Source organism: Daldinia decipiens, assembly GCF_022478715.1.
Source record: "Daldinia decipiens strain CBS 113046 unplaced genomic scaffold F4813scaffold_1, whole genome shotgun sequence".
In the NCBI taxonomy this organism is placed as follows: Eukaryota; Fungi; Ascomycota; class Sordariomycetes; order Xylariales; family Hypoxylaceae; genus Daldinia; species Daldinia decipiens.
Genome location: NW_026054544.1, coordinates 1,502,865 through 1,527,057, shown reverse-complemented (window position 1 = coordinate 1,527,057; position 24,193 = coordinate 1,502,865). Strand labels below are relative to the sequence as shown.

General features: G+C 49.2%; 8 protein-coding genes across 8 annotated transcripts; 3 read left to right on the top strand and 5 right to left on the bottom strand.

The window, feature by feature from the left end:
- Positions 1 to 48: 48 nt before the first annotated feature.
- Positions 49 to 1,294, bottom strand: F4813DRAFT_342623 (Fcf1-domain-containing protein). The gene is made up of 3 exons (XM_049241438.1): positions 1,055 to 1,294; positions 499 to 932; positions 49 to 388 (listed from the first exon to the last, which is right to left on the bottom strand). The coding sequence occupies exons 1-3, from the start codon at positions 1,088 to 1,090 to the stop codon at positions 253 to 255; spliced, it is 606 nt and encodes a 201-aa protein (XP_049104965.1). The 5' UTR covers positions 1,091 to 1,294; the 3' UTR covers positions 49 to 252.
- A 1,268-nt stretch (positions 1,295 to 2,562) lies between these two features.
- Positions 2,563 to 3,860, top strand: F4813DRAFT_16698 (uncharacterized protein). The gene has a single exon (XM_049239145.1). It carries the CDS (start codon positions 2,756 to 2,758, stop codon positions 3,827 to 3,829), a length of 1,074 nt encoding a protein of 357 aa, XP_049104964.1. The 5' UTR covers positions 2,563 to 2,755; the 3' UTR covers positions 3,830 to 3,860.
- A 936-nt stretch (positions 3,861 to 4,796) lies between these two features.
- Positions 4,797 to 10,396, bottom strand: F4813DRAFT_342612 (ATP-binding cassette transporter protein YOR1-like protein). Its single transcript, XM_049241437.1, has 3 exons — positions 9,384 to 10,396; positions 7,602 to 9,325; positions 4,797 to 7,549 (listed from the first exon to the last, which is right to left on the bottom strand). Exons 1-3 carry the CDS (start codon positions 9,759 to 9,761, stop codon positions 5,218 to 5,220), a joined length of 4,434 nt encoding a protein of 1,477 aa, XP_049104963.1. The 5' UTR covers positions 9,762 to 10,396; the 3' UTR covers positions 4,797 to 5,217.
- Positions 10,397 to 11,608: 1,212 nt separating this feature from the next.
- F4813DRAFT_16627 (uncharacterized protein) lies at positions 11,609 to 14,881 on the bottom strand. Its single transcript, XM_049239140.1, has 3 exons — positions 14,655 to 14,881; positions 13,669 to 14,606; positions 11,609 to 13,613 (listed from the first exon to the last, which is right to left on the bottom strand). The coding sequence occupies exons 2-3, from the start codon at positions 14,156 to 14,158 to the stop codon at positions 12,055 to 12,057; spliced, it is 2,049 nt and encodes a 682-aa protein (XP_049104962.1). The 5' UTR covers positions 14,159 to 14,606; positions 14,655 to 14,881; the 3' UTR covers positions 11,609 to 12,054.
- F4813DRAFT_342609 (uncharacterized protein) lies at positions 14,845 to 15,941 on the top strand (the record flags this gene model as incomplete). Its single annotated transcript, XM_049241436.1, has 1 exon — positions 14,845 to 15,941. A coding segment is annotated over exon 1 (248 nt), but the record flags the coding sequence as incomplete, so codon positions are not given.
- Positions 15,942 to 16,019: 78 nt separating this feature from the next.
- Positions 16,020 to 18,660, bottom strand: F4813DRAFT_16636 (DEAD-domain-containing protein). Its single transcript, XM_049239143.1, has 2 exons — positions 18,118 to 18,660; positions 16,020 to 17,999 (listed from the first exon to the last, which is right to left on the bottom strand). The coding sequence occupies exons 1-2, from the start codon at positions 18,309 to 18,311 to the stop codon at positions 16,073 to 16,075; spliced, it is 2,121 nt and encodes a 706-aa protein (XP_049104960.1). The 5' UTR covers positions 18,312 to 18,660; the 3' UTR covers positions 16,020 to 16,072.
- Positions 18,661 to 20,842: 2,182 nt separating this feature from the next.
- On the bottom strand, positions 20,843 to 21,816 carry F4813DRAFT_16584 (nucleophile aminohydrolase). Its single transcript, XM_049239134.1, has 3 exons — positions 21,683 to 21,816; positions 21,458 to 21,615; positions 20,843 to 21,406 (listed from the first exon to the last, which is right to left on the bottom strand). Coding segments are annotated over exons 1-3 (612 nt in total). The 5' UTR covers positions 21,685 to 21,816; the 3' UTR covers positions 20,843 to 20,954.
- A 217-nt stretch (positions 21,817 to 22,033) lies between these two features.
- Positions 22,034 to 23,970, top strand: F4813DRAFT_342604 (WD40 repeat-like protein). Its single transcript, XM_049241435.1, has one exon. It carries the CDS (start codon positions 22,151 to 22,153, stop codon positions 23,903 to 23,905), a length of 1,755 nt encoding a protein of 584 aa, XP_049104958.1. The 5' UTR covers positions 22,034 to 22,150; the 3' UTR covers positions 23,906 to 23,970.
- The last annotated feature ends 223 nt before the right edge of the window (positions 23,971 to 24,193 follow it).

Below are 24,193 nucleotides of genomic sequence, written 5' to 3'. Positions count from 1 at the left end.
ATAATAATTGCATTGCTGTTATTCAACATGATTTTCATTGAGCATACACGTCCGATTAGCAACGTTTAATTTGTATTGTAACCTTCCTTGCATTGAATCATTGAATCGACTGGTTTTTTGTTTATCTGCCTATAACGCCGTCTGGTTTGCCTTAAGCCAGTCTAACTTGATATGATAAATATCTACCCTAACGCCGGATGCCTCTAAATAGCTATGCATGCGTATTATACATATCTCCTATGTAGATGCTCACTATTGAGGAGCACCGGGTAATCTCTCGATGACGTATTTCCCCCGAGCCACGTTGAGGATAGGGACACCGGGGATCTTGCGTATCCGGCGGCAGAGGTCCTTATCGTTGGTCGCGACGATGTATACGCGGTGTTTCCTGATCGGGTGCGGTTAGCTACTAAGTCACGTCGCTTATATCGACACCACCACACGGGCGATGGATTCCAAAGACTCGAAAATCGGAACCGGAACCAGAACCGGACTTACATGACGCGATCGACAATGCAATCATCGGCGTAGACGCCCTTGTGATCGCACTGCAGCCTCTCCCACCTCTCGTCGCGGGCGATCCTCAGGGCGATGCGGTACTTGGGGCCGAGCTTCTCGAGCTCGGCCATGACGCAGCTGGTGATGATGGGGGTGCACTTGGCGTACAGGCAGTCCATCATGGACTCGAGGAGGGGCAGCTTGCGCTGGACGGTGTGGCTGAGGAAGTTGGTGTCGACGAGGACGCTGTAGGGCGGGACGAGGGCTTCGTTGTGCTGGAAGAAGAGCGACGAGGGGAGCTGCGGGACTTGGCGGCGGATGATGTCGGCGGAGGTGGAGGGCTTGGATGATGCGGTTGCGGCGGCTGTGGTGGTGGCGGCTTTGGTTTGGTTCTCTTTGAGGCGTGCGTCGCGGCGCGATATTATGCGCTTTACCTGCGGGTTGATGGAGGGTTAGTATATATAGGTATATATATACATCATCGTGGTGGTGGTGGTGATGGTGATGCTATTTGGTGCTTATCGATAAGGTGTTTTCTCAGAGTAGTGGGACGAACCTGTGCGAACTTGCGCGTCTTCTTTGCGACGCCCATGATGGATTCCTAATTGTCTCGGATCGGTATGCTTCAATGTTTCCGGTTGCGGGGCGGGGCGGCGAGGGGATTCGAATTCGCACGTGGTACGTCCAAGCAAATGTCAAAGTTGGTGGGCGTCTGAGAGGTAAAGGTTATCAAGATGATAATAAATCTGCCGCCGCCTATGGAAAATCTTGACCGCCCTGGGAAGTGGAATATCAGATTAGCCGCTGCTAATACATATGTACCTCATACTAGAGGTAAGGTTCCGCCGGAGTTCAAGTTGCTAATCTTGGCGTCTAAACTTGGTCAGTGCGCGCGTTCCCACGCGTTGCTGAAGTACATAGGTACCTTATGTAAGTCATTATATGTACCGATACTTCTACCTACTAGCCCACTTGACGATTGCGTCTTAACCGGGCTTTCTTGTTTTTACATAGGTACTTACCTACATAAGGATGGGCTGGGGATGTCTCACAATTACATACACTACGTCTAGAACGAAGAGCCACCACGTGGAATCTGGAAGCGTTCTAGGAAATTCTAGATCAGGTCCACGATCAGGTCCATGCTTAAGTGAGGATCTCAATTCCCTACCCGCATACATACATACATACAAGTGAGCAATTGCGTAACTCCATCATATGTAATACATGTACTCCGATAGATTCGTTCGGAGGACAGGGTAAATAACTTATGTATGTATGTAGCTGCTGTGCGCCGTACTACCAAGTCGCACAGCGTAGCTGCGGGCTTCCATATTCGCCGATGCCGTGCTTTGTGCATGTAAATCTGTATGGATGGATGGATGGATGTACCGTTACTTTGTACATCCATCAAGACCCCTATGTACGATAGGTATGATAGGGTTTTGACACAATTTACCTAACAGCGGCGCTTGTTATGTAAAAGTCAACCCAGCCATGCGGTATCCTATCTAGGTAGGTACTATGTAGTAAGATGTGCTAGTAATGTGTACTAACAAGGTACTAGTACACTTAGATCATTTACGCAAGCCTTTTCTCGTCTCGTCTTCCCTCAATTTGGATTTTTAAACTAGGTTAGGTTCGTACGGGGCATGAAGCGTGGAGCGTGCCTGCCTTCTTTTCCTCATCCTCTTAGCTTCTCCTCCTTTTCTAGTTGGTCCCTCGTCGGTCCCTCGTCTCCATTATCCCATTATCCATCGCCCATTCGCCCATTGCTTATTGCCCATCCTCCATCCGCCATCCGCCATCCGCCATCCGCCATCCGCCATCTCGCCAAACATCAGCGAAACGAAGTGGTGGGAGGCTCATAAGGAAATCGGCAATAAAACAACAACAATGCAAAACTCTTAAACTTTTTTAATCAACATTATTTCTCGTCCGTCGTTACGCCCACATTCTTTTTTTGTTTTATAAACTTTACAATCGTAACTTGACCTCTTTTGAACCCTCGTTCGTGTCTACGTTGGGGGCGCCTTTTTCCCTTTTGCGTAATTGAGTTGGGGCCAAATACGAGAGAAACTCCAGATCACCGTGCCTTCGCTCAGCCACAATCACAACAGAGTAAACTTTGTATCCGAGAGCATCCAAATCCTAGTGTCCATCCCCGTGCGCTCGCGATTGCGCATAATAAACCATCTCGAGACCCTCTTTCGCTTAATTACTTCTCTCGTCGTTTTGTTTCGCAAACTCGCCCATCATGCGAACGCAACCGTTTCTCTTCGCTCTAGTCGCCCTTCTCGCCTCTAACGTCATCGCCCAAGGGAATAACAATGATGACGACGCAACGGGCGACGTGACGCCAACTCCTACTCCAACGCCAACCCCAACTCCAACGCCTACTCCTACGCCAACTCCAACGCCGACGGAGACGGATACGAACACCGAGACGGACTCTCCCACATCCGATCAACCCTCCGAGACCCCGACGGAAACGTCGACCGAGTCTAGTGCTACAACGGAGCCTTCGTCCACCGATACTCCTCCACCTATTACCACTTCAACTTCATCCGATGGTGATGGACCGCTTCCTACTCTCCCTGGTCAATATAGTTATCCCGCCCCTTCCGTTCCTCCTACGAATAATGCCCCGTTTATGCAGCCGTCAAGCGTACCGGAAGGGACCGTATTCATCGCAGTCGGAGCCATCCTAGGTGCTTTCGGGGTTGCTGTCTTGGTATGGCGCGCGGTCGTCGCTTGTCTTCTGCACCGCTCGGTTAAGAGGGCGGCATTGGCTCAGCAACTTGCTAACGACAAGGCTACCTTTCCGCCGCAACCGCCACCGTTCTATAAGTATACCGACCAGGCATCTTCGGCCTCGCTTGGTAACGGCGGGTCAGGTCGTGGCGTGCGAAGAACAACGCGGGGACCCATCCCCTCGCAAACCCCGAGCCAGTCCAATCTTTTCTTTTCGCCCACTGCTCCTACTGCGTCCGGCGGTAATCGTGAATCCCGGTTCTTACCCTCCGGTTTCTATGCCGCCGGGGCGGGTTCTCCGCAGGGCCATAGTCATAATATTAGTCTGACGAACTTGCGGCCTGATTCGCGCGGTCACCCGCGACCTCTTGGACACACCCCGCCCGAGTCTCCCAGTCTGGCACCTCGTGGGACTTTAGCACAACGAAACATGAGCGCGAGCTCGCTGAATCTAAACCGACCACCCAGCGGACGGGCACCTAGCGCTTTCTTGGAAGATTTATTAGACGACCCGAAAAATCAGTTCCCACCACCTAGCCACCACCAGACCTGGAGTTCATCACAACCCCGGCATTAGATATCTGGCAAGGGGTCTGCTTCAGCGGAGTCTGGAAAAGGGAGGCTAAGGTGTTTGGGCATTTACAAATTCTTCCACGCAGAATATCGCTGAGAGAAAGCTTTTATTATTCCAAGCAATGATCCGGGACGGGGCCAGACGAACCAATCCTTGTAAAGCAGTGGGGGGGGATTGGGTATTCGGCGGTGAGGACAATCGTCGATCGATCGGACAGACAAATATATTCGTTGGGTTTCAGCCCCTGGCTTGTTAGGTATCGTTGCTTGCTGTAAAATAAACAAACGCGTGTACGTGTGTGTAATGGGCATTAGAGTTGGAGTTTAGGCAAAGGCAACATTGGGTCGGCCTTGGTGCTACTATATCTATTACTACGGTATAGTATAGTATAGCATAGTTTGGTAGTTATTACTTATTACATACTTACTTTTTTAATCAAAAAAAGGGAGAGGAAATGAGCAGAGATTCCACATGTATGTGCATACCTATGCTGTGGGGAGATGGGCAGATATATAGAGCTTGTGTGCAGATGGGATGCGGGATCCCATCCATGTAAGGGGTATCGAATCAAGTAGCATAGGTAGGTGTGGACAAGTAAGTAGGTATGTTCTGATACAACTACGATAGTTGTTGTCGTGTAAGTCGTGATGTTGGACGTGGGTGTAAGGGGGTAGATAGGTAACCTAGATATATATAAGAGTGCAACCTAGGTTAGTCAAGTACGAATCGTTGCAACTTGACAACTATATACATGTACGTAGGTAAGTATTGCAACCTGCTTAAACACGACAACTACTAGGAAACCCCCTGCGTTATAAACGGGCCAAGACAGAGCAGATATATATATATACAAGCAAGTCGAGCACTATTCTCCCTTGCGTCTTTGGGTTTTTACACGTAGTTAGTGGTTACACATAGCCTTCTTTCTCACTTATCTACCTAGGTTAGGTTAGTTTTTCTCATTTATATCACAAGAACAACAACGAGCTGGAAACGTTTATCGATATACATGTTGTCCTTATATCTAAACTACCTAGGTTTTCACTCATTCCCCTCCAAACGCTTATAATATCCCTTCAACAGTTCGTTCCTAATATCATAACTAGCCTTATTGGTTCTCAGTACGTATATATAAGACATAGACATCACTCCAACAGCAACGACAACGACGACGCTAACAACACACAAAACCGCATATATAGGCATAATATTAACAGTTAAGCCTCCTATATATCCGTGTATCGCTACCTGCCTAGGTATACCCCACATCTACCCAATATTAACTTTTCTTCTATCCAAGGCCCGTCCTATCGCATCGTACCGTATCCCATCTGTATCATATCATATCATATCACCACCCATCGGTTTACCTTCGTCCAGCCTTCTATCATCTAAACCTCATCATCCTTCTCGCTCCCTCCTCTCAACCCTTCCCCAATATCCTCCTCCTCCTCCTCCCCCTTAAGCCCCCTCGTAGCTACCAAAATATCCTCCTCCCGAATACCGCTCCTATCGCACATGCTCCTAAATATACCCCCGTGTCTCCAAAGCTCGATCGGCGAATCCAGCTCCGCAATGCGTCCCGCATCCATAACACATATCCTATCATACCCGACAATAGTGCGCAGCCGGTGCGCAATGCACAAGAGCGTCTTGCCGCGGAACCCGACCGCCATCGTCTTCTGGATCTTGTCGTCCGTCTCCATGTCCACCGACGACGTCGCCTCGTCGCACACGATGATCTGGGACCCGCGGACTAGGGCACGTGCCAGCGCCATCAATTGTCGTTGTCCGAGCGAGAAGTTTAATCCGTCTTCTTCGACTATGCTGTCTAGGTGGATGCGTGAGGGGTCCTTGTCGTCGATGTTTGCGTCGGCGGGGACTAAATCAGCTTTGCGGAGCGCGGACCAGAGGTCTAGGTCCGTGTGCTCGTTGAAGGGGTCCAGGTTACTCCGCACCGTCCCGCGGAAGAGCGTTGGGTCCTGTGGGATGATGGCTAAGCGGGAGCGTAGGTCATGCAGGCCGATTGTGGAGATGTCTAGGCCGTCGATGTAGATGTGGCCCCCTGAAATCTCGACTAGGCGGAATAGAGTCGACATGATTGAACTCTTACCGGCTCCGGTTCGTCCCACGATACCTATACGCTCGCCACCGCGGACATTCATACTTAGGCCCTTAAGAACTAAGGGCAGGTTCGCACGATACCGCATCTCGACGTTATCGAAGATAATCTCGCCTTTCTCGGGCCACGTGGGACGGACGTCGATCGTGTGCTCTGGCGCCTCCTCCTCGAGCTGTGTGCCGTAGTACTGGAGACGTTCCACGGCATTCATGCCGTTCTCCACCTCGGCTAGCTGCCTAACCGTGAACTGTAACATCTGCACGATCGATAGGATGTACGAGAGCACGAGACCGGCGATCGATGGTGAAACATCGAACCGAGACGTGACCACGAGGATGCCCGTGGTAAACACGAGCGCGTTCCCGATAGCGTCCAGGCGCACGGATAACCACCGCTGGTTTGAAAACGTTAGGTAATATGCCGAATTCATCTCGTCGATGGCGTTTCGAAGATCGCCGATAAAACGATCCTTTAATCCGTATGCGCGTATAGATGCCACACCGCTGAGACCCTCGCCGAATTTAGCAAACACGATAGATCGAAGCACTGATTCGAAGCGCTTTACTTCTCTCGCCGAAGTTCGGTAGTACGATGCCGCAAGCACGAAGAGAATGGCGAGCGGAACTAATGCGATAGCAAAGTAGTGGAAGAAAGCAATGATCAGCGCGAACACGGTTATTATCATGGCTAACGTGAGGAAATACATCCTCATCGCATCAGTCAAGTTGTTATCCATAACATCAACATCCCTAGAGAACCGATTCGTTATACGACCTAGGGGCGTCGTGTCGAAGAACGACATGGGTGCTCGGAGGGTTCTCGACACGGCCTGTCTGAGAAGAGTCTTGCTAGCATTTGTGCCGTATATGGTCAGTAGAATGGAAAAGGCGAACATCAGCATGGCTTGTAGCGTGCCTAAGCCGGCGTAAACACCGATATATACCCCCGTCGTTAGGCCAAAATGGTCTGACGTCCAGTAGGAAAGCCATAAACTTGTCATGACATTGGCGCCCTGGGAAAGTAGGAGCACGGACAAGGTGAGCGGAGCATTGAGAATACTTCCCGAAGCTCGAACATAGGCAGTATAAACAGACCATGGGACGCTCGCCACTGCTCGCTCCTCTGCTTGCATTAACCCTTGACCACGCTTCTTCTTCTTCTTGTCCTTATCGCCGCCCGTCTTCTCTTCGACGATAGCCGGTGTTTCCTTATTCGTTTCTTCCAAAGCCGTTGTCTCCATCAGGTGCCTGAAACCCGAGTGGTTCGCCATTAGGTTGTCAAATGTGTCGATCGCTTGCATCTTGCCGCCATCCATCCAGATGATTCTATCACAGCGATTAAGAACCCACAATTGATGCGTGGCAAGGATACGACACTTGTCTTTAAGGAGACCTAGGATAGCGTTGTCCATGATGTGCCGACCAACGTGAGCGTCAACGGCACTGAGCGGATCGTCCATAAGCACGATATCAGCATCGAAATAGATGGCTCGGGCAATGTTAAGCCGCTGCTTTTGTCCGCCTGAGATAGTGATTCCCCTTTCACCTATTTCGGTAGCGTCTCCGTTGGGAAGCATATCCAAATCTTGTTGTAGAGCACAGCTGATAACAAATTAGTATTTCCCTTCCTTCAACATTGTCCAACATGACTTACGCTCTGATGACCTCTTTATACCACTCGCGATCCATCTCTTTCCCGAAGAGAATGTTATTTCGGACACTCGTGTTCTGAATCCAGGCATACTGCGGACAGAAAGCTCGAGACGCTCCCAGCACCACTTCACCTGATGTTTTCCGCATATCGCCAGCAAGCGCAGCGAGCAAGGAACTCTTCCCGCTTCCGACAGTTCCAATAACAGCAATCAGCTCATTCCGGCCAATCTCAACATTCAATTCCTGGAGCTTGAACGGTTCACGTTCCTCCACAAGCGTGCTTGCTGTATCCTCGGCGTTTTCCTCCGGTGATCCATTATTGTTATCTGGCTTCTGATTTTGCTTCGCTCCTTTTTGCTGAGGTCCATTCTTGCCTTTCTTGTCCCCGCCAGCAATAACCGACTTTTCAGATTCCTGGCTCGGCGTCCTTTCCCAGGTAAAACTAACATTATGCATCTCAACTGCATTCTTTCCCTCGGGCTCCAAGATGACGTCCTCCTCCTGCTCTTCAGATAGCATGAAATCCTGAATACGTTTGAGTGACGACCAAGCATCTACCGTCTGACCAATAACCAAGGGGAGCAAGTTCAGGGGCATACGTAAGCCGTTAAAGAGCGCGAGGGACGAGAAGACTTGCGCGGCTGGGAGACCGTGATCGGTGAGCGAGTAGGTAATAAACGAAAGCATAGAAGCATATATAGGAAGCGACATGCTGACGGCATTGATGGCATTTCGAATAGCAAGGAGGACCTGGATAGCGTAGATCTCTCGAGTTCGAATATCTTTGAGGCGTTCGAGAAAAGCCCCTTCCCACCCGAAATACTTGACAAACCGGACTGACTGAAGAATCTCCTGGGTTAGGCTTACTCGTTGGTCCGTTATCTTGTTAATAGCAGCACGGCGCCGGAATAGCAAGCGGATTGCTCTGGTCAATGCCGGAACACCGATCACGAGGAGCGCGAAGCCGGACAGAGCGCTGTACGTTAGATTGATCACGAGGACGATGAGAGTTATGATGCAAGCAATAGGTGCCGTCCAAATCATATGGAACATGGCACTAGCTTGGTCCACGCGGTAGGTGTCAACGCTCATCAAGTTCACGATCTTTCCATTGCTCCAGCCAGTGCCGTCACCAGAAATGCCTGCCTTATCTCCTTTCATGTCCTTTTCTGATTTTTCTGTCTTATTGGCTGTGTTCTCTTTTCCTTTCCCCCCCTGGCCATTCCCTGTTGGGTTATCGACACCCTCCTTGCCTCCGGCCTTTGCCCGGCCGGAGAGTACCATGGACTTCTCGAAGATGAGGCTAATTAGGACGGCGCGCGTCTGCCCCCCGATTATCATACCGCGATATATGAAGTGGTTGACTCCTAAGCTCTGCAGGATCTGCATAGCAGTTACGCCGATAACCAGGCCTATTCCCGTGCCAATTTGGGGCGGCGGCGAGCCAGTTTGAGATGCGTCCCAGGCCTCCTGAGCGAACTCAATGAGGTAACGCAAAGTGAAAGGAGACATGACTTGAAAAATGGACGAGCTAAGTTGACAGAAGCCACCGATCCAGAACTCCCAGAAGAAGGTCTCGTGGAGCGCCCAGAGTAGGGGGTACTTGTCACCATTCTTTTTCCGTTTTTCGAAGGATTCTCTCGCCTTACCCGTCATCCTATCGGCTTTCCGATTGGGATTCACCAGCCAGAGATCATCTTGCTCTAGGGGCCGTTTGTACCCGACCTAAATACTTGTATCAATACGGCGAGACCAAGCGGGACATATCAGTACGAGTTCTTACTTCCATCATGGGAGCCATCCATTGAAATGTTAGTTTACTCCAGAAGCTAGCTTTGTACTCCCTCGAGACTTGGCGCTCCTTGGGAATAGGGGGTATTGAACCCCATCGTAGCGGATTTGGTGTTTTATACCATGGCCTCTTAGTTGCTGGCACGGAAGCTCTCGAGGTTGTGCGAGTGATTGCGCTCGTGTCGGTGGCGTAGCTTTGAATACGCTTTAATTCCTCGCGGCCGGCTCTTTTCTCATCGGACTCTTCTTGTCTACGGATCTCCTCGTCGGGATCCTCATAGACCGAGGCCGGCTCGGAGTTGGTGGTGTTATTGACATCTGTAAGTGGATCGACGGGCTTTGTCTCCTTATCCTCAGCCTCATTTGCCATGGTATATCCAAAAAAGCGGTCCAGCACTTACTCGCAAAGGCAATGCGAGAGTGACGTAGGTATAGCAAGTATAAGTGAGCCGTTACACAATTATCCTATAGCTATCCTATAGCTATCCTATAGCTTGGATAAGGTCTTGAGACAGGTTTAATAAATTGGTTTATCTATTGAGTATGAAGCAAAAAGTAGCGGTTGCGGATGATCTTGGGAGAATAGGGTAGCAACGTAGTAGTAGGAGTAGTAAGAGCAACAATATAAGCGACGGGTGAAAATGGGGGATGTCTGGTAGTAATAGTCTATTACCAACACATGAGAGTAAATTCCGGCCACTTCTCCGTTACACACTTACACGACTGTTTACCTAGTCTAGGCTAGATGAACTGAGAGGTATGTAAGTAAGCGAGAGTAGAAGGAATTAGAACAATTACTAGTAACAATTACTAACCTGGTTGAAATAAAACGGTTGGGAAGGACCTCCCAGGACCCTTTTTACCTTAATATGATGCCTTGATTAATCGGCCCCGCTAGCTACACTTACATACACACACTACATACATACTACCCGGCATACTACTCCACCTGGAAAGAGCATTACTAACCAAGTTCCCATATAATACCTACATTAGTCTACTACATACATAACCAACCTACCTACATACCTTAGGTGCATAACCTAGACAAAGACTAGGTAGGCAATACACCGATTCGAGGTTGCCACGAGGAATACAACCATGTATACGCAAGTCAGCCGAGCCAATCCCGGTAGTTGTTTCCCAACCGTATCTACCCCTATACGCATCTAGTGTTTAGAGACGGGTGATAACACTTGCATACCTACCTATCTAGCACCACGAATAGGATCACTTTGCGACCGGCGCATTGACGGGAAGAATGCAGTCATAATGTCGGTCAAGATGCGGATTAGAAGAATTCCGTCCTACGAACACATACATACCTCGCGGGATTCAACTCCTGGCTAATACCTACCTACCTATGTATGTATAAATTAACCTTAGCACGGCACGGCTTTGAAGACTACCTAGAGAATCCGAATCCCGGGGTTGACTTTAGAACGTGCAATGGCAGTTGTTGCATTAGAAAAGTTATGTCATCATCTCTTTTTTAAAGTCTCGGGCAATAATACATTATTAATTAATGCGCTTTGTCTCCTCTCTCCTATTAACTTACTATTGTGGTATGTGTTGTTGCGCACCAGTGGGGAAAAGTTAAGCTTTCTCGGACCCGCCCACATCGGACGCCATAACGCCGTATCCGTAGGCGGTCCCGAGCCAGCAAGTTCCATCCCGACAAGTCTAGGCTCGCACTACTGCAGAGTTAGGACTAGCTCTTGAATACCTACCTACCTAGTAGTAGACTTGCAATAACATAACAATTGCTGATTTATAATACAACTCAGGACTGCTCCATTTTACATGTATATACGCGACTTTGATCTGCCTAACCGACATGATGTCTGCGTCGTATACCCATGTTGCGAGAAAGATTACAAATGACAACATTCCCTCTGCTAGACTCTGACTAATAAGTAAGCTGATCCTATGTAGACATGTATCGTTTGTAACCTAGAATCTTGTTTACCTGCGGGAGCATCTGTATGTACGAGGTGAGAACCGCAACGCTACACGACCCCGTCCTAGTTGTAGATTGCAGCCCCTAAAAATGATGGTTTAATAAGTGAAAATAAAGGCACCTATACCAGTTGTCTTAAATCGTATTAATATACAGCATTGCGTATCAATGACTGTTAGTTCCTATCATAATTCACTCTTGACACATTAACTTCACTACTACTCATTAGTATAACAAGGGTCTCGGAGCATCTCTTTAAAATCTTCAATAGTTGATTTTTGGCATTATAGAGGCTATCCTCTTTTCTCTAGGTTAATGAAGCCATGTATCAGGTATCTACTGTGCTAAGTTGCAACGGAGAATTAGTACACTGCTAGTCGAAGAGACACATTATCATACACCTGGGTGCTACACCCTATCACTCATATCAAAACCCTAAGGCAAAGGAGCCAATAGGGCATATTTTTTCTTCCTTTTTTTAAGTCTCGCATATTATCATTTAGCTCAAAGCTCACTGTTTAGCTCTTTCGTCTAAGCCACCTCTGATAACCATCCTTTTCCGTAATCACCTACATGTACAAGCGTCTTGCGAAGCTTTACCAAGCTCGCCGAAGACGTAGAATAAACAGCAGTAACGCGTCGTCAACTATGAATGATATTGATCAATCATGCCGAAATCAAACGTTCACCTCCTGTAAAAGCACTACGAACTGTCCGTGCCATCCGAACCGTCAAGTCCAAGTAACGCCTTACCAATAATATCGATATCCTCAGAATCATCCTTACCCTCCCCTTCACCGTCGCCGTCGCCCTCTCCTTCGCCTTCGCCTTCACCTTCACCTTCCTCGCCGCCGCTGCCAATACCCAAGAGTTCTTTCTCCATAGGATCCAGGTCGTCTGCGTCTTCCATTGTGACATCACCATTAGTGTTGCCGTTTTGCTTGATCCTGATTGTATTTGTCTTCTCCGGGCTGCCATTCCTGCCACGTTCGCCATGCGGGTCAGGTGAGGCGTAATCAGAGGGTGGGCCTGCAGTACGCTTCTTAGAAGCTAGTACGACACCTAATTCGGGTCGACCATCCCAGCGCCGAAGCCGTCGATCCGTTCTTCTCAATGCCGCCGAGTACGACGCGAACTCTTCGCCGAAATCGTCGTCTTCTTGGTGAAGTTGGCAAAGACCACCAAAACCTTGGTCTATGAAGAGGTGCTTATGCTCCCTATGCGATACCATATATTCCTCTTCATCGCTGTCTACGAGGGCATCCTTCATGGCAGCTAGACGACGTTTAGCACGTATGATCGCACCTTCCTGTCGACGTGCCTTTCGGGCACGATGATGCTGCTTGCGTAGCCCACGACCGAGGATATGTTCAACTCGCTGGTTTCGGTTCCGCTCTACTGCTAGTTGGTGCGCTGTGGGAGGACGCGGCTTCCGAGGAACGATGCCCTCGATAACGTGGGATCCCGGCCCTGCAGGTGAAGAACCGTCGAATATCAAGTTCTTCAGGGATGCTCCGCCTCGTCGTCCAGTATTGCTAGCACCAAGGCGGGACAAGGCTCTAGGTGGAGGAGTGGATCGTGTGCTATCCATATCCGACTCATGTTTTGATGGGCGTATTCGAGGGAGGATAGCGGCCGTTGGCCCTTCATCAGCCAAGACCCGTCCTCTAGAGCCACGCTTATTCTGATGGTCTGCCAAGTAGGCTTGGTCGGCTGCTATTATTTTGGCTCTATGGTTTTGCTTCTCACGACCGAACTCAATCTCTTCGTGCGGGTCGATATTCTCGCGATCCTCTTCGTCTGCCGTCATTTCTTCCATCCGCGGGACGCCTTGATTCGCCACTTCGGTGCCATAGTCGACACCAGGACCAAATGGATTCTCTTCACAGCCTTCCTCAGTGAAGTCTGACTCGAGATAGAACCACATTAGCCATAAAAATGCCCTCGCACGGGATTTGCTCGTGTAATTTGTCTTCATAATTAGGTCATGGAATTCACCACCAGGAGGGAAGTGTAATTCTGCGATATAGGATGCTTGCTGACATATGAGGAAGATGAGGTTCACTGGGTTCGATCGAGGCGGGTCCTTTCCTTTAAATTCCCCGAGTTCATGTGGTTCAGGTCGATCCTCAGCGGCACCTTTCAAGATAGACTTCAGTCTTGGCGCATCTTGGAGCTGTTTGTAGGCCGATGCATCTTGATGGGCTTGTAAGGACGGGATAGCATGATACGTTCGGAGTTGAGCTCGCATCTCGGGGAAAACTAAGGAAATGTCATTAGCGATAGTAATATAAGCGAGCGGTAGGAATGTCATTACAGTTAAGCGTCGTATTCATGCGACCCACGTTGACAAGCAAGCACACCATAGCCATGCTCTTTGCGGCCTCCCTGTCACTAAGTAGTTTATCCCTAAGAACCTTACTCGTCTTGCTGCTTCTGGCCATCGTATCAATGTATAGGTCGGCAAAGCTCTGCTTCTCTTTGCCATCTCCTACGGGTTCGTAACTGTTGGTGAAGACCTTTCTGTCATCATCGAAAACAGACTTAAGAAAATCGTATTGAATATCTCTTCTCCACAGCGGCTCTCCATCCTCTTTTTTTAGGTGTCTGATTTTGCCTACTGTAGGGAATGATGAGGATGCTGCTGCGCCACCGATGGATTTGTTCTTGGGTCGCTTGCTGCTATGTCCGGATTCAGACCTAATGATGCTAGCCTCGAGGTTATCACCGGGTGTGCTATCTCTTGGGGCAGCGCTGGATGCGCGCGACCAGCGGCTTGGATCTGGTGTTCCGTCTCTTGAAGCCATCGCAAATTTGGACGGTGATTGAAAAAGATGTAGGATGTTAGGTTAGTAGGTAAATGAGAGAGAGTGGTGTAGGCCGATCTTGTAGTACAACAGTCGGCGACAAGTTTTATGGTAAATGTCTAAAGAACGTAAAGAAAGAAGAAGTGCCTTCAATTAAGGCGAGGGTTGCCAGACTATCGTTAAGGCATTATTGAATTGAAAGTTTGAGATGAAATGACAAAGCCTTGCAGTATGAAGGATGCGAAGGTCGATGGGTTGAAACTGAGAAAGGAAAAGGAAAGAAAAAAAAGTGTTGGAATCAAAGTGCTCACGCCGTACCTGCTCACGTCGCGTCACCTTATTCAGAGAGGTATGTAGGTACCTTGCATACCTGAAAGTTACTGGGCGCCGGTTGCTCTAGCACTTTGGTAGGTACGTAGTACGAAGTACGGATCCGTACGTAGGTAGGCTAACTTTATCAATTAAACGTATTCGAGGTTGCAGTGGGGCATCGCACGGGCAGGAGGTTTGATGGGCTCTAGCCACAGCACGGCGCCACAGAAGGCTAGCTCAACAAAGATTAGGTATGTACCTGTCTAATTCAATGAATTCCAATTAATTAAGATTCTTTCCATCTTACCCAAGATAACCTATTGACATAGGTAAATAGATTATCTTTGATAATAATAATGATTAAGGGAAACCTTGGACGGGAAAGATAATGAATGAAAAGGAAAAGGATCATTACCTAGGGTGAAGTAACATAGCCTTACGCTGCATAAAATCTCTCTTAATGTTACCTGAGTACCTAAAGTATTCAACGTAACTCATTTACATGAATACGTATGTTACGTTATCCCTTATAATAGCTATAAACGAGGGAAATCTATTTGCAAAGTATTCCATACCACTGGGAACAAATTGAACAATTTCACGATGCATTATAATAGTTGTAAATAAAGAAGAACTTTTTTTTATTTGGAAGTTCTCAGTCCGTCGTAGATGGATCCTCTAACGGGACCACCACAGCGCGAAGAACATCAAAGGGCCTGAAAGCGTCTCAGCCAATGTCTGCGACAGCACTACCATTGGTGGCAGATGGAATCTAAAATAATTCCCTATGCCCTTATCGTCAGAGCAGATTCCAGAACTACTACTTACTCTCCTAACTTTGGAGAGATCTGGAGCATATGCCTGCTCACCGAGACGCCGTTTTTTGTTGCTCGATCCACCGAAGATTACCATTCTATGTTCATTGCCCTCTATTTGGTTCCCTCGCTATGGCGAGCCTTCTTGAGTAAGAGCCCTACCAACCAGAGAGCCGAGAAATCCACTTTTGTCTATGAATGAATATGCTATCAACACAATTCCACGGCCATGCGAAAACGCATTACCCCATTCTATGGGAAAACGAGAAAGAATCTCGGCCGGCTTCCAAAAGGCAAATACGGGGTACATCAAAGCGGAAGATCGTCATCGTCGTAAGGTGTCGCCGCGTCTGTAGCACGGCACTACTCTAAGTGATGAATATCCCCGAAGGATGCTTGGTCAAGATACTGATTTGACCTCCAAACGTCTCACGTAGCTGCTCGCATATGCCTCCTCGCAGTCTTCTATGGGTATCAAGTTGAGAGGAGAACAGCCGAAATAAAGACAGATGCCATCTATCGTATGCCAGAGTCCTATCACGTAGAACTCGTATCTGCCGATCCAGATTGGAGGCTGGAAGTCGGGTATGCCGTAGAAAGGAGTATGTCGAGGGAAGTGTCGAAATGCCAACTAAAAAAAGAAAAGACCTGCGTAACTCGATTGGAAAAAAACAGAAGATGAGTCCGTGAAATCTATGTACCGCATTGCAAATGTGCCAATTCCGTCGCCGCATGCGGGTTGCGGAATAGAGGGAATATATCGGCGCGCATGACGATATCATCAAAATTACCACCAGGAAGCCTGGCCGCCTGCTCCGCCAGGGTTGCCGTAGCTACCGCCGCCATAGCCTGGTGCACCGCCGCCGCCGCCGCCGCCACCACCTCCACTGTAGCCTCCGCCGTAGCCCTGGCTAGGAGGAGCGTTGTAACCACCACCGCCGCCACTGAAGCCGTTGGACTGCGGAGGGCCACTAAAGCCGCCGCCGCCACCCCCGCCGCCATTGAAGCCGCTACCACCGAACTTTCGGAAATCGCGGTTGGCACCCTGGCCACGGCCGCGGCCGCCACCACCCCGTCCGCCACGGCTACCACCGTAGGAGCTTTCTCGAGCAATAGTCTCAAGGAAGGTCGGAACCTCTTGGTTGGCTTCCTTCAACAGCTCGATAAGGTCTCGTACAACACCACGGTTACCCCGGTTGAAGAATGCTGTGGAATGACCCGTGTTACCTGCACGACCGGTACGACCAATTCGGTGAACATAATCGTCAATATCGGTAGGTAGATCATAGTTGACAACGTGTGTGACGTTGGGAATATCCAAGCCACGTGCGGCAACAGCAGTGGCAACTAGAATAGGACATCGTCCGTTTCGGAACATCTCCAGAGCGCGTTCACGTTCGCGCTGTGTGCGATCACCGTGGATCGACGTGGCGGGGAAGTTCTGGTTGATCAAAAAATCGGATAGAGAGTCCGCCATACGCTTCGTCTCGACAAAGATAAGGGTGAGGCCAGCGCCATGAGTGTGTAGAATATCTAGAAGAACAGAGCGCTTGTCGCTATCCTCAACATACTCGACCTTCTGAGTAATATTCTCAGAGGTTGAGCCCACACGTCCAACTGAAAGGAAGACGTAATCCTTAAGGAAATCGCGGGCAAGCATTTGAATATCCCGGGGGAAAGTGGCCGAAAACATGAGAGTTTGTCGGCTCTGAACGCCGGGCATATCTTCGCCTTCAACAATGCGACGGATCTGAGGCTCGAAACCCATGTCCAGCATACGATCAGCCTCATCTAGAACCAGATACTTGATGTTCTGGAGAGAGATGCGACCTCGCTCTATGAGATCGACAAGGCGACCAGGTGTAGCAACAAGGAGATCACAGCCGCGCTCGATCTGACGAAGTTGAGAGCCGATGTCAGCACCACCGTATACCACGCAGGGTCGGACCCAGGATCGATAGGCAAATTTGCGAGACTCTTCGTAAATCTGAGAGACCAGTTCACGAGTTGGAGCAAGGATAAGAGATGTGGGATAAGCCTTGCGCTGACGACCGTAGCCACCGCCAGGAGCACCGGCAGGCACGGGAGAAGGGCCGGTAAGGAAGGCCTGGGAGAGGATGGGGAAAAGGAAACCACCAGTCTTTCCAGAACCAGTCTGGGCACAAGCCATCAAATCTCGGCCACCCATGACAATGGGGATCGAGTACTTCTGAACGGGGGTCGGAACCTTGTAGTGAGCTAGCTCAATGTTGCGGATCAAGTGGTCATCAAGCGGGGGATTGCTAAAAGTAAGAACAGGGTCAGGAGTATCATGGCCGGAGGCCTCGACAGGAATGTCGTCGTACTTCTCGAAGTTGATACCGGTGTGCTGCTTGGAAGGGTCATCCGGCGTGCCGAACAGTTCACGCTCCATGCGGGGGTTAGGGGGACCAGGAATATGCTTGCCGTCGCGCCACTGTCCGTCGCCAGAACCTCGAGCGTAGGCACCGCCGCCGCCGCCGCCACCGCCGCCAGCACCACCGCTGTTTCCGCCAGTAGATGGGTTGCCGTAGGCATTACGGTCGAACTGTCGGTTATTCCAGCCTCCTTGACGCGGTTGCTGCTGCTGCTGCTGCTGCGGCTGCTGCGGCGGCGGTTGTTGCTGTTGCTGAGGAGGCGGGTAATCGGGTCCGGTTGTCCATCCAGGAGCGGGTCGAGCGTCGAAATTGTTGTTACTATAGATGTAATATTAGCAGACGCTCAATGCTTGTTCATTCAATACTTTGACGAAATGATACGTTGACAAGGGTTGTAATCAAGTGCAAGTACAATAATAAAGAGCGAATTACTTACCCAGCCCACGCGCTGCTGTTGAGACCGTTCATGTTAGGTGGAGGACCGCCAGCGCCCATGGGAGGGGGAGGACCGCTACCAGGACCAGGGGCACCGACCTTGCCTCGCATGTGAGGCGGGATGTAAGAACGAGGTGTAGAGGCTTGTTGCTGGTCGCCCAGGCTCAAGCCGCCCATGTTAAGTTGATCAGCCATACTGACGTAGTGTTTGCAAGATGATATATGCGATAGGTATTGTACGTTGATGTATGTGCTTGTCGAAGAAAATTTTCTCGTACGGAACCCAGCCGATTAATTCTCTCTCAAAAGAACGAACGAGTTCAGAAGAAGAGAAGGGGGGGCGAGGTAAGGTAGTACGGGCAGATTTGAAAATTTTAAACCTGATGTCGTCGTAAGGAACCAACAAAGATGGTATTAATTGCCGGTAGAAGAGGAAACTACGACGATATGCACCTTCTCTCTCAATATTATTAAGAGAATCAAATGCAGGGTCGTTGGTCAGAGTCGACGTATGAACCAGTAAGTGATCACACACCAAAGTCTAGTAATAGATGCCTTCCGAGGTCCCTTGAGAAAAGAAAGTAAAACCAGATCTTTTCAAGGAAAAATAAGGCCCTGAACGGAAGAGAAAAAAAACACAGAATGCTTTTTCAGGGGGGGGGAGGGATGTGATTATGCCGTGTGTTTGAGGGTTGGGTATGGCAAAGGGATTGTGGGGGAGAAGAAGAATCGGATCAGATGAAAAAAATTCAGGAAGTTTTGAAGTTGTGTCGAAAATCGAGAACGCGTTAGCGCTTGGTCCGTGACTAAGGTACCTAGACTACCTAGACTGGGTAGGCACGTTGCAACTGTAGTTGCCAATAGCAGTCGACTTAGCAGTGAGATGGGGGCAACTATTCGGTATCGATATACCTAAAGAGGAAATTGTTAGCAATTATATGCAATTACAACATAAGTGGTATTACGGAAAGTGGGATGTCAGCTAACATTATCAAGTAACTAGTACCTAGCGATTGCCCCCAGTCTATCTTGGCTACGGCGTTTATTATACATTCTATACACTTTATGTCTGCAATGTATCTATCCCTTCCTGGTTCGGGTAACTGCGACAATTTTTATTTCCTTTGCCTCCCTTTGTGAGGAAAGAGCCTTGGATCAATGGAAACTTGGGGGTTGCAAATAGTCGAGAAATCTCACCCAAATCGGCTAGAATACCACCTCTACTGCAGCACCTTTTAACCCAAATCTCTACCTAGAAAACTTCAGTTGCTGCAACCTTAGATTGCTTAAGCATGCACCAAGTTCAAGTTGGTCAACTTCCCGTCATAGGATTGCTACGTAATAGAATCATGTCGTATATTCTAGAAGTTATTCTTACATCTGTTTATGGTATGTGTATAAAATAAATCTGAATCTGAATAATTCGATAGTTCAATACGTACGTTCCAGTGGCAACTACACGAGGTCTTAACTTGATCATTTTTCACCCCGTGGAGTGAACACCTTCTACATCTATCCGAATCTCGGTATGGTCCGATGAGGGGGTCACTTATCACACCCTTCGCACCTTTCGCACCTTTCGCACCCTTCGCACCCTTTGGCTGGCTCTCACTCAACCTGCCAACCGTTTCTCTCAGCTTAGATAGGAAGCGTACATAGCAAGCATAATCAGAGGTACACGTTGCTATTTGTTAGGCAATTCGATGATGTGTGCCTGATTTATGTCGCCACCAAAGTCCCGGGTCTATGTATGTACATACAAACCCAAGACAACTAACCTACATGTAGGCTGCTAGGCTGCTAGGCTGCTAGGCTGCTATGTAGGCAGCCCCTGGCAGCCCTAGTTGCAACTCTCTTCAAGATGCTGCCATGCATACGTAATAGGGTTTGGTGGATCATCAGCTGCCGTTATATGCGTTATATGCGTTATAGTCATACATATGTGTTACATGACTAGGTTAAACTATGATCAAAACCGCTGATTTGAACGCTTACATACTGAGTTTTTTCTTCCTTTTTTCGAGCTAGGATTTACAACATACCCAGCATAGTACCACAGTAATGATAAGGCTTGTAACTCTCCAGACTAAAGACGTCCTAACCATTGGCGGCTAGCAGGGGAAGGCGGATGTAACTCTCCTGCAACGAGGCTGCTGTGTTCCAATAGGAAGTCCGCCTGCGTGGTGAACGGGTGAAGCATCATGCAGGAGTCTCACCGCCCAAAAATCAAATACACCGCCTGGAAAATTGCTTCAAAGCCAGCTTCCACGAATGGTGGAGAGAGACGTATACTGTATGGATCATTATTAGTTAAATATAAATGACAGTTCAGCTAGGAGTCCCTGATTGCCGAATGCGACGACTAGGGGGGGAATCTCTAGAGTTACGATCCGCGGTTGGGTTGGGTCTCCGTGTCTCTACGTATGCACGTATATCTTATATACTCAACCCAGATTCGAATGACGACCCGGTCGGTACATATAAGACCAATGTATATCTTCATTATACGGTCTTACCATTATTGGGTGAGAGGCTATCGAATAGGACCTATCATTCCACTCACGATTTTATCATAGCGTGGCATATCTTATCCATGTTATGCCCCTTTGGCTAGCTAGCATTTATTTCTTCAGGGCTTTCTATGTATGGTGATGAATAACTTGAACCCCTCACCATATACGTGGTAACCGAAAGATGTTGGATGGTCGCAGCTATGACCGACCTGATAGATTTCATAGGCCAGCCTGTGACTTGGCTACTAGGCTGTTGTGCGATTTCTCGTCCAGCCTAGAATCCTAATGTTACACGTGGGGTTGCCAGCTAGAAAATGATATTGCTTTATGCACACTTAACGATCTTGTCGTCGTTGAACTCAATCTCCCGAATGCCGTCTTTTGTAACCGCCTTGACCGTCATGCCTTTGAAATCAATAGGTAAACGTCGCTTCAGTTCGTCTGTACACATCTCGAGCACCTTAAGTCCTTGCACAAATGTCATATCCGGGTGGTGGTGCTTGTCCAGGATCGATAGGCAGTAGTACTGTGCGTAGCCGTGGGCAGCATAGGGAACAGATGCGAGAGCTGCAAGGTAGTCCAGCCAGAATAGGCTGGGCTTGTGAGTGATGGGGTCGACACCTCCTAGTAGCAGGTTGACGTTGTACGGCTTTCTAGATCTTAAGCTTGATGCGAGCTCACCGCGGACATAGTGTGCCAACGCCGTAGGTGATAAATCTGTCTCGTTTCGCATCGAATAGAGCTGCGCATTTGCCTGGATATACTCCGAGAATTGGACTAGCGTCAGTTAGCTTTCAGAGCCGCACATTCTCTCCAGAATTGACGCACTCGTATCGCCAGCCTCGCCGGAGAATGCAACTAGTGTATGCTTGTTGAGCGATCTCGTCTTGTCATCAGAGGCTTTGAGGATGGTTGCTCCCCGCATCGCAGCTTTAGAAGCTGCGATTAAGGTAAAGTCCTTGCCGGTGATTCCTAACAATACCTCCCTGGGTTGGCTAATGTCAGTCTATCTGTTGAACTAGGATTTTATAATGATATTGATAAGTGACATACATTTTGGGATATTTGTTCAGGTGGTGATGGACTCAAATGTAGTTTGTAGGTGTTGAAGAAGCTCTTGTTCTCAAATTACTGGCGCTGTAGGCAAATGTGTACTATGTAGACGCGCAAGGTAGCTACAGCCTAGCAGCTGGCTGCCAAATCTAGAGCTTCAGACTGGAATGGACATCATCTAGTGGAGGTCGGACGTCGGACAACACTAGCCACAGTTCCTCAGCCGCGCGCGCCCCGCTATGAGATGGGCACCTAAAGCCAATGGCTAGATCACATAACTGAATATAGTAGTACATATAGGTACCTTTGTATCCCTAGGGTCCCCTGTCAGTGTCCCGCAGGACGTTGAACTTTTTTTTTCTGAGCTACGAACCAAGTCTTTTGCTTCAAAGATGGAAATTTTCTGAGGGCACGAGACGACTAACACGCGTTCGAATTGATTAAAGTAAAACATTGTAAACCACCACAATGTCGTCATTCTTCACAGTTCCTGGCGCTCAGAAAAAAAGGAAACGAGCACCTGTTATAGACGGACCTAAAAAACGAGTCGCGACCACTAAGACTTCGAAGACGCTCTCGAAACCCGCACCTGCACCTAGAAAACGAGTCGAACGAGATGAGTCTATATCAGGTAGTGAATCTGAGAGCGAGGATGGCGCGGCACAGCCGGATGCGCCTGGTTCTGATTCAGAATCGGAGAATGAGGGAGAAACAGCAGCAGAGAAGAGGTTGAGGCTTGCAGAAAGATATCTCGACAACGTCCGGCAAGAAGTCGACGAGACGGGCTTCAATGCTGAAGATATCGACCGCGACATAATAGCAACGCGTCTACAAGAAGACGTGGCCGAAACAAAAGGGAAAGTGTACAGGAAAATTGCTTTAGAGCTTGCTGTCGACCGGGCGTCCCATACTCTCTTCCGGTGTAATACGCTCGCAACTACATCTGTTGCCATATGTGCACCGTACGTGTATACGGTCTCAAAAGACCAATGCTTGGTCAAGTGGAAGTTACAAGACTTACCCGTTTACCAATTCCCGCAAACTACCAAGAAGAAGCCGAAAAAGCCTCCTGCTCCTCCGCGTCGGCAGCCAACCAAGGTTGCGTTGCGCAAGGGGAATCGGTCCAAGGCAAATGATAAGAACTATCAAGGCCATATAGCCGATATCTTATGCGTAGCAGCTTCTCAGGACGGCAAGTTCGTCGTCACGGGCGGCGCGGACAAGCGCCTGATCGTCTACGAGGCCAAGTCGTTGAAGCCCCTGCGCGTCTTTACACACCACCGCGACGCCGTAACAGGTCTAGCGTTTCGACGAGGTACAAACCAACTTTATTCGGCTTCTAAAGACCGTACCGTGAAAGTATGGAGTTTAGATGAGCTGGCGTACGTCGAGACCCTCTTTGGCCACCAAGACGAGGTCGTCGACATCGACGCCCTAGCACAAGAACGTTGCGTGAGCGTAGGTGCACGAGATCGGACAGCTCGCTTATGGAAAGTCGTCGAAGAGACCCAGTTGGTCTTCCGCGGTGGGTCGATCGACAAGAAGCAGAAGCCAGAGATTGACCCGCGGTCGTTAGCCCAAGAAGGCAGCATGGATCGCGTCGCGATGATCGACGATGAGCTCTTCATCACGGGCAGCGATAACGGCTCTCTAGCCTTATGGAGCATACAGAAGAAGAAGCCGCTCTTCATCTTAGCACAAGCTCACGGCCTAGAAAACCCATTAAAGCCGACGGAAGCATCCGCCGAAACAGCCCCAACCCCCAAAGTCGTACCGCCTCCGCAGCCTAGGTGGATCACCGCACTCCGCACGTTGCCTTACTCCGACCTCATACTGAGCGGCAGTTGGGACGGGTACGTCCGAGTCTGGCGATTAAGCGACGACAAGAGGAAAATCGAGCCGGCAGGAATCCTAGGAAACCCATCTACCGCAGACACCCCCGAAGACAAAGACACAGAGACAACAACCAACGGCGTGAACGGGGCCACAGCCCGCTCGTGGCTAGTCAAAGGCGTAGTCAACGACATCGCTCTATTCGAGCGCGGCGAGCGTGGCAAAGACGGCCTATGCGTCGTAGTCGGGGTGGGGAAAGACCACCGCCTAGGCATGTGGAAGAAAGTCAAGGGGGGCAAAAACGGGGCTGTCGTGTTCGAAGTGCCCAGGACGAGGGCTGGGCCCGAGAACGGCGTCGCGGACGAGGGTAGGGATGCCGGCTCGGAATAAAATAGTTCGGTAATGCGTGAGAGGCTCGACAAGACCCTACTCTGGAATAGATACCCTATTTTTTACTCTTTACTCGTGCTATGAAAAGCCCCTTGCGTGCTATATTGTACGACCGTGAAATTCCAACGTAGACGGGTGAGTATGTGTAAGAGTTGTAATTCAAGCACTATTGAAGAGCTAAGGTAAGTACTTGGTGGCTGTAGTCGGCTGCTTTGAATTTACTACGAGATGAATGGGAATGACCTATTCGAATAGTAATTTAGTTCCGTAAATCGACAATACAGCAAG

Bases quoted from the DNA above. Each gene is read 5' to 3' on its own strand.
- F4813DRAFT_16584 (XM_049239134.1), bottom strand. The intron at 21,407-21,457 runs GTGCGTCAATTC...AACTGACGCTAG, and splicing joins CGGCGAGGCTGGCGATACGA to TCCAATTCTCGGAGTATATC.
- F4813DRAFT_342612 (XM_049241437.1), bottom strand. From the start codon at position 9,761: ATGGCAAATGAGGCTGAGGATAAGGAGACAAAGCCCGTCGATCCACTT. The intron at 9,326-9,383 runs GTAAGAACTCGT...ACAAGTATTTAG, and splicing joins GGATGGCTCCCATGATGGAA to GTCGGGTACAAACGGCCCCT. The intron at 7,550-7,601 runs GTAAGTCATGTT...ATTTGTTATCAG, and splicing joins TATAAAGAGGTCATCAGAGC to CTGTGCTCTACAACAAGATT.
- F4813DRAFT_342623 (XM_049241438.1), bottom strand. From the start codon at position 1,090: ATGGGCGTCGCAAAGAAGACGCGCAAGTTCGCACAG. The intron at 933-1,054 runs GTTCGTCCCACT...ATCAACCCGCAG, and splicing joins AGACGCGCAAGTTCGCACAG to GTAAAGCGCATAATATCGCG. The intron at 389-498 runs GTAAGTCCGGTT...GCACCCGATCAG, and splicing joins TGCATTGTCGATCGCGTCAT to GAAACACCGCGTATACATCG.
- F4813DRAFT_16698 (XM_049239145.1), top strand. From the start codon at position 2,756: ATGCGAACGCAACCGTTTCTCTTCGCTCTAGTCGCCCTTCTCGCCTCT.
- F4813DRAFT_16636 (XM_049239143.1), bottom strand. From the start codon at position 18,311: ATGGCTGATCAACTTAACATGGGCGGCTTGAGCCTGGGCGACCAGCAA. The intron at 18,000-18,117 runs GTAAGTAATTCG...TTACATCTATAG, and splicing joins AACAGCAGCGCGTGGGCTGG to TAACAACAATTTCGACGCTC.
- F4813DRAFT_16627 (XM_049239140.1), bottom strand. From the start codon at position 14,158: ATGGCTTCAAGAGACGGAACACCAGATCCAAGCCGCTGGTCGCGCGCA. The intron at 13,614-13,668 runs GTAATGACATTC...ACATTTCCTTAG, and splicing joins CATGAATACGACGCTTAACT to TTTTCCCCGAGATGCGAGCT.
- F4813DRAFT_342604 (XM_049241435.1), top strand. From the start codon at position 22,151: ATGTCGTCATTCTTCACAGTTCCTGGCGCTCAGAAAAAAAGGAAACGA.